Source organism: Chelonoidis abingdonii, chromosome 13 (assembly GCF_003597395.2).
Source record: "Chelonoidis abingdonii isolate Lonesome George chromosome 13, CheloAbing_2.0, whole genome shotgun sequence".
NCBI classification, from domain to species: Eukaryota; Metazoa; Chordata; order Testudines; family Testudinidae; genus Chelonoidis; species Chelonoidis abingdonii.
In genome coordinates, this window is record NC_133781.1 from 382,878 (window position 1) to 391,087 (window position 8,210).

Sequence of the window (8,210 nt, forward strand, 5' to 3'; positions counted from 1 at the left end):
ACTGGAATACAAATGGAAATGTCTCCCAAACATCTATGCTGATCTTCCCAGTCATGCTGTGACCTTGGTGGGAAGTCATTTTGCCTCTTTGTTTCTGAGCTTGTCCCTGTATAAAATGGAAATGATAATATTTATGGCTCTCCAGAGAATAATAATTTTTATAGTGATCCCATGAGACAGATCACTAAACAGGGTCAGGCTGGGTAAGTACTTGGGAAGGAGACCAACAAGGTACAGCTAAAGGGTCGTGAAGTTTAAATAGTGTCTGTAAAGTTCTTTCCGATCCTGGGGAAAAAGTTGCTTTAGCAGGCAAAAAGGATTTTCATTCTTATGGCATCTTAACTTGTTTTAATTCTGAAAATTAGGGTTTCTCATGCACAAGCTGCTCCCTTGAGATTTATGGTAGAATCACAAAAAGCTCTAGGATGTCCTGATAATTTTATTCTAGAAAGGATTTAGGGGCCGCCAACCACGGGCACTGTAGTCCAAGTGGAAAATGGGCATCCAAAATCCTTAGGCAGCTTTATGAAAATCTCACCCAGGTTTCCATCTGTGCTCACAGACCCTGCCTCCATATCCTGTCTGTCTCACTTGCAGGATGGTCAGAAGGAAACAATCCATTTATTCGCAAAGGGCAGATTAGGACTAGTCACCATGTGAGAATTCATCTCCTAGTCCCTGCAGTGTTCACTTTCATTCACGCGCATTCTCCCTTGGCACAGAGAGACAGATAAAATTCAATCTGCTCTAGCTGGCAGAAGTTTTAAATATCAATTTTCAGATCTCAAAAGAAAATAAGTTTAAACTATTTTCATTTACAATAAGCCCTAAAATCTGGCCCTGCAAGTAATCTTTGCTTAGCTGATAAGGCAAAATGTCCGTTTGTTTTTCTATAAAGATGAATTTACACTGAAGGAAATGAATGAAGGAAACCAGGATCTTGAGATTTGACTTCATTTTCCAGGAATTTTCTGACCTCTGAGATAACTGGCGGGTTTTATTCTTTATAGTGTTTTTTTAGTTGAACATATGTAACTTCAGCATTGATGGGAAACAACCTATCGTGAGTGGCTGATCAGGAAAAAATGGGCAACCCATGTGTATTTTTTTCTTATGGAGGCTTTTTCTTGCTAGAAGTCTGCATACAGCAATTCCGTCACCCTGCCCAAAGATGTTTGGTGGATCATCTTCTTTGGAGAAGAAAACCATCTCCTCCCCCAGCTGTGCTGCATCAGATTAGTGTTTCTTCGCTCTTGTTTCCAGACAAGGCATGTTTCTGGCTGGCTGTGATGACTAGGACCATGACAACCATAGGCTTTTACAGGATTCAGACAACACAGCTACCCCTCTGGATACTATGACCAACACATTCCCCAGATGTGGTCTCGTCGGCACTATGTTGGTCCTCATATGAGGCAGGAGAGGACCTTGCTGTTGTGTGTCTTGGCTGGCTCATGGATCAGTGGGAACATGGTTTCTCTGGGCCAGACAGGCTTGTTATGATTTTCAGTCCTGCCATTCTGGAGTGTCTAATAAAATTTAGCCCTTTGCTCCTGGTGAGAGGTTGACTGGCCTACCCGCCCTATCGAGCCGTGTTTTGAGCTGGCGGGCTCAGACAACCTCCTTTAATGCATGTTTAAGAATATCATAGCTGGCACCTTAGTGTCTAATGAGGCCACTTTGCTTTGGATACTCATTATTGGCATCTTTGCTCCACCATCCCTGATGATGCCTTAAAACTAAGGGCTGAGTGAAAGCCCAACAGGTGTGGAGGAAGCCTGGGTATTTGATGAGGGTATTGATTGTTAATTAGTAGGAGACAAACTGTGGGTGGAATGTTGACAATCCAATAGGACATTTGTAATGCCAGGGCTACAAAAATATTATATGAATGACGGAAAGGTTGGTGCTGGTGAGGCGGGAGTTGTGCAAATTAATATGCTGAAAAGAATGCATAGATTCTAATTAGAGACTGACAAAGTGTTTTGGTTTTCAATAACCTTCTCTGGTAATTAATGCCACTTTATGGTAAATATTTTCTAGTTTGAAAGAAAAGATTTCTGGATATTGGAAAAACTTTGCCGCTAATAAATCTGAAACAAAATAATACCAAACATGTTATCCATCTCCAGGTTTGTCATAAAACTAAAACCAAAAAAGACGAATAACTCACCCCCTGCAAGAAAGAAAAAAAAATAGAAAATTGGTCCAAAATGAATTTTTCGCACATGTAAAATAATTTTCGAATGGCGCAAGTCAATTGTTTCTTTCAAAAATGCTGTTTTGGTCAGGAATGATATTGTTGAGCATCTCCAATCATTAGGAATTATTCTCCAAGTAGTATACGATTAAACCCATTGGCACAGATGACAAATTGACAGGAACGGAGAATGTGAATAGAAGTTGACTGAAAAAAGCCCGGAGGAATAGTTGGGATCAGCTCTCAGGAAACAAGCTTGAACTTTAGCTTTGTAATAATGGCTGAATTAATTAAGTATCTGATAGTTGAACCTGATATGACAAGAGGCCCATTTATATTAAGTAAGGAATACAGTCTCCATACCAAGGAGCTTAACAGTAGAAAAGACAAGGCAAAAGGGTGGTGAGGAAAAGGGAATGACTTTCCGTTATGGTAAAGACACTGCAGCGTCAGAAAGTGGGGCTAGGAATTGATACCAGAATTTTGGAGTACAGACCTGTGTACCCTGTTTTGTTGCTTCACTACCTTCGCCTTTAGAACGCTGGCTGTCTCATTGTAAACTGGGATTATTTTAGTTTCTGGAAACTTTTCAGGAAGTAGAGGGGCAAGAGAAAATGATGGACTATTGCCACTGGGCTGTTGAGGCAGACGCAGTGGAGTGAATCCACATAGGCCCTTAGATATAATCAGACATGGGATAAATTTCACCTTCCTGCATTTTCAAGCTGCATTTTTGATACCCACAGGCTCATGCTCGCAGAACAGCACAGATCTCTAGTTGTATTCCCGGCAGCTTCAGCCTCAGGGTGAGGGTTTCAATTGTGCCTCTCATATTGACAGTGATAGGGCATTAGATAGATTGTTTGATTATCGAGATGTGTGTAAGGGCTAGACGAGAGGGGGTACCACAATTGCGGAGTCTTGTAGCTGGTAGGAGATAAAGGCAATTCTAATCTGGGAGGATTCCACACAGAGGGCACCACAGCGTTTTGCGTTGCAAATGAAATATATTTGGTGAGTTTACAAAGTGTCACTTTCGGGATGAAATCGTAAGTGACAGATATTTTTTTCAGAGTTTCACTCTTAGCTCAATTTGGGCATGGGAAACTGAGACAGACCAAAGCAGTTACCTTAGGAAAGAGAGGGCAGAATATCTGTGCCTCAGTTTCCTCCTGTGAAGAAAGGAGGGGTTAATCAAAATAACACACATATTTATTTTTTTTAGATGGATTGAGGAGTTTACATTAAAATTGTCCAAAAATTGTGACAAAAACTATCAGCTCGTTGTTACTTTTCTCTCTGTATATGTTAGCTTGTTGTTATTGCTGTCTATCTATTTGCACTTCTCTCTCTCTTAGTTTTTCTCTATTTACCTCTTAGTTTGTCTTAGTTCTATGCTTCTCTCTCACTCTCAGTATCTATGGTTTTTCTTACTTGTGTCTCACTGTTAGTTTGCTGTTGCATGTCTCCCTCTCCGCTTCAGTTTGTATCTAGTTCTCACGCACTTTCTCTATCTCTGTGTTTATGGTTATTTCTGTCTATTAGATTGTTGCAAGGGCAGTTGAGTCTAGTGGGTTAGAGAGGTGTGGATTAGGAGCCAGGACTCCTGGCTTCTATCCCCAGATCTGGAAAGGGATTGGGGTCTAGTGAGTAAGAGTAGCAGTGACTGACAGCCAGAACTCCTGAATTTTATGTGTGGCTCTGAGAGGAAGTTCAGTCCACGGTGGAGAGGAGAGGAGCCAGAACTGGGGGTTCTATTTCTGTCTCTAATAGGAACCGTGGGACTAGCATCCCTCATAACATAAACTTGAGTGGTTAGGGCACTCGGCTGGCTGTGACAGATTCAGGTTCAATTTGTCCCTCTGACTGATGATGAGAAGGGGTTTGAATTCCCACTTTACAGGAGAGTGCCTGAGCTGTTTGGCAATGGGTTGCTCTGAAATGAGACTGTCTCAGTCTCTCCTGTTGGAGCTCTTACACTTTGTATCAATAATTAAATAGTCATTGGAGCAGGGACTTGAACTTGGCTCTTCTGGCCACCAGATGAGTGCCCCAACTACCACTCAGGAGAATCACTCTTATGCACGTTCGCTGGCCCAATGACTCTCCATTGTCACTCGTAGCAGTCATTCCTGATGGCAGTGGAGAATCAATGGGACAGAAGCTGAGCTGCAGTCTGATGTAGTGGTTAGAGGAGGGGACTGGGAATTGAGACACATCACCTGTGTTCCCAGCTCTGGGAGGAAGTTGAGTCCAATGAGTAGAGCCAGAACTCCTAGCTTGTATTTAGTGGGTTAGAGCAGTGGGCAACCTGGGAATCAGGACTCCTGGGTTCCCTTCCAAGCTCTGGAAGGGAGTTTAGCTGAGTGGATAGAAAAGCAGGAGGGAACTGGAACGTCTGTCTCTTGAAATGAGCATGAAACCCTGGCTAGAACAGGGGATGGCGTGTCAGGGGTACTTTCTGTATTCCTGACTCAATTTCACTCTGTAATTGTGGCATGGTTGGGTCACCTCCATGCCAAATGCTGCTTCCATTGAAAGCAGTATGAAGTGAGAGTAATTCCATGGCAAGAAGTGAAATTACCCCACATTAGCAGCGGTGCGCCTGACATCAGAATCTGGCCAGCCAGACCCCCAATTCCCTTTGGTAAACTGAGGATAGTAACATTTATACAACGTTATCCAGAGTTCGCCCACCTCTGGGTGACAGAGGTATACAAATACCTCATAAGCAATTGTTCCTATTTCTCCTCTCCATCACCCTAGTATGAATCAGGAGTAACTCCACTGGAGTCAGTGGGACTGTTTTCCCCATCCTCATTCCCATATTACATCAGTCTTCACAATCTAAGAGTCTGACTCAAGAAAATTAAGGTGGTTTTTAAAAAAGAGAGTTAATTTACTGATCTAATGCTGGCCCTTACTCTTTTCTCTCCCTCCGCAGACATCACGCAATGATCTGAGAAAGAAAATGTCAAACCGAACCACGATGACCGAGTTCCTTCTCCTGGGATTTTCTGAAGTTTGGGAGCTGCAGATTTTGCACTTTGTGGTGTTTCTAGTGATTTACCTGACAGCCCTGATGGGGAATCTTCTTATCTTTATGGCCATAGCCTTCGACCATCACCTTCACACCCCCATGTACTTCTTCCTGATGAATCTGTCCATCCTAGACCTTGGCTCCATCTCTGTCACCGTCCCCAAATCCATGGCCAATTCCTTCATGAACACCAAGTCCATTTCCTATGCTGGATGTGTTGCCCAAGTCTTTTTCCTCCTCTTCTTGGTGGTAGCGGATTTTTCCCTTCTCACCGTAATGGCATGTGACCGATATGTCGCCATCTGCCAACCATTACACTATGAGAGAATGATGAATATCAGAACTTGTGTCAAAATGGCAGCCGGTGCCTGGATCAGTGGGATTCTCTACTCTGTGCTACACACTGGGAACACATTTGCATTGGCCTTCTGTGGAGGCAACATGGTGGATCAGTTCTTCTGTGAGATCCCCCAGCTACTCAAGCTCGCATGCTTTGACTCATATCTCAGTGAAGTTGGGGTTCTTGCATTTAGTGTGTGTTTAGTCTTAGGCTGCTTTGTTTTTATCATTGTGTCGTATGCTCAGATCTTCAAATCAGTGCTGAGAATCCCCTCTGAGCAGGGCCGTCATAAAGCTTTCTCTACCTGCCTTCCTCACCTCACTGTGGTCTCCTTGTTTGTTTGCACTGGCATCTTTGCCTACCTGAAACCCACCTCCAGCTCCCCATCTGCTCTGGATCTTGTGATGGCTGTTCTCTATTCTGTATTGCCACCAATCATGAATCCAATTATCTACAGCATGAGGAACAAGGAGATGAAAGCTGCCCTGAGGAGACTGACTGGGTGTAGGTAATTCACCAAGAATTAATTTTCTGTCTTTCTCTAATAAAAGTTTCCTTATGTAGTATTTGTTCATTGAATGTCCATGATTTCCATGATGCCACATCTTGCACACAAAAAGGTCTTACACTTATCTCACTTGCACCAATGCAAATCCAGAATAACTCCGCTGATGTTACTGCCACTGATGTGATTTTCACCAGTGGAAAATATGGTCCAGTAGTGGAGTTAAATGGGTGTAAACTGTGCGCACGAGAGGAATCAGACTTTTATTCTGTGCTAAAACTGTACCCATTACATTACTTGGCCCCTTGTATCCATTCCATGGCCACAGAACACAGTGATGGGAGCTGTCTTGCTTGTTTGTGTGTATAAATCAGGAATGGCTTCGCTGGAACTAAAGGACTTAGACTGGAGTAAGACTGGGGTAGGTGAGAGAAAACATTTGGGGTAGATCCTCAAAATATCCATGTAATTCCATTGACTATGGTTGCACTAAAGCAATTTGCAGCATCTGTGGATTGGACCTACCGCCTCCAATGGAGCTGTATATCCATTGCCACCAGCTGGGGACTGGGCCCACTGTCTTATAAATCACCACTTGTGGCGTAACCACTAGAGGGGGACAAGGAGCCAGACTGTGTTAGCCTAGCTCATGTGAACATTCGGGTGTATGAGAGATGGAGAGACTGGCTAGAAATTAAAGTGAGGTTTCTAACCACCAATGGGGTGTGGTTCTGGGGCAGCCTTCCAATAGGAATTGTGGGGGGCGAATGACTGAATTAGCTTGACGAGAGAGCTAGACACATGTCTGAGTGGGATGGTATGACGAGGCTGCTTGTGATGTTGGGGGCAGGGCTCAGCAGCCCTGGGGCTAACATGCGGCATATGTCTTATGTTCCTAAATGCTTATGCTTCACTGTTTCATCTGGCCACTGGCAGGGATCAGGAAGAGATTATTCCCTGTGACCCAGTGTATTTAGGAAGGTTTTTTTTTTTAATCTCTGAAGCATCAGGCAGCCCTGGCTTGAGTAGGGACATTGGGTGGATGTGCCAGGGCTGTGAGACAGCACTGAGCAATTCTCTGTCTCTCTCTCTCTCTCTCTCTCGGATGCCCACATGTTCAGGGTCTAATGATCACCATGTTGGGGTCAGGAAGAAATTTCCCCCCAGTCAGATTGGCTGGGAATTTGAGGAGGGGAATTGCTTTTCCCTGAAGTGTGTGGTGTGGGCCATTTGCAAGGATTTTCTGGGTGTATCTCAATCATTTCCCTTTCATTGTGTGGGCCTCGGGCATTGGTGTCCCTCAGTCTCTCCTATTCTCTGCCGGTGGCACAGAACTGTCTTGTTTCCTGAGGGCTGCAACACTTTGGTCTAATTTCAGTTGTTGGGTTTGGTGTGCGGGTGCCGGATGGTGTTGCAGTACAGCAGGTCAGACTGGATAATCTGGTTGTTCCTTCTGGCCTTGAACTCTATGACTCTGTGACTTTACAGATGTGCATGGATGGGGTAGAGGAGAGGGGACCACACAGAGAATAAACTCCAGTAGGGTCTATAGTGCTGCATTATTACAACTGTCTGTGAGGCCCTCTCCTCCTGGCTGAGGGAGGTGACTCCAGCTCAGATGGAGCCCTTGACCTCTGCAGCTGTGCAGTGCTGCTGTATAAACCCCAGCCATGGGCAATGTGTGTTATGAGGCCCTTCTGTGCCCCACCTAGAGGATTGGAGGCTGTTCCAGTGGCTGTCAGGCAGCCTGATTGTTCAGCTCAAGCTGTAGAAGCTCGTACTTTGGGCCCTAGATGTCTCTGGTTGAGTCCCCCAGGTGCCACCCTAGATTAGATGGTGACTCTTGCATATGTGCAAGTGGCCTGAGAACTTATTCCTGCACTAATCAGAGGCTGATGTTGTCTACTAAGCTACCGCACAACAGCAGTGGGAGTGAGACCTAAGAGGGCAAGAATTCTTTAGTAAGAGAAGGGAAAGGTTTATTCTTGGATCATCTCAGACATGCCTATTCCTAGTTTCTCTGCACCATGGAGACCGAAAATGCATGGCATGGGCAGGAGTGTGTGTGTTGCTCTCAGCTGAGATTGGTAGAGATGGACAAAGTATCTTGTCATTAGGAAATGGT

At 44.4% G+C, this 8,210-nt stretch overlaps 1 protein-coding gene across 1 annotated transcript; it reads left to right on the top strand.

Moving 5' to 3' along the window:
• The first annotated feature begins 5,171 nt into the window (after window positions 1-5,171).
• Window positions 5,172-6,092, top strand: LOC116829769 (olfactory receptor 14A16-like). The gene has a single exon (XM_032788798.2). It carries the CDS (start codon window positions 5,172-5,174, stop codon window positions 6,090-6,092), a length of 921 nt encoding a protein of 306 aa, XP_032644689.1.
• Window positions 6,093-8,210: the final 2,118 nt, after the last annotated feature.

Coding starts and splice junctions, on each gene's coding strand:
- LOC116829769 (XM_032788798.2), top strand. CDS start 5,172: ATGTCAAACCGAACCACGATGACCGAGTTCCTTCTCCTGGGATTTTCT.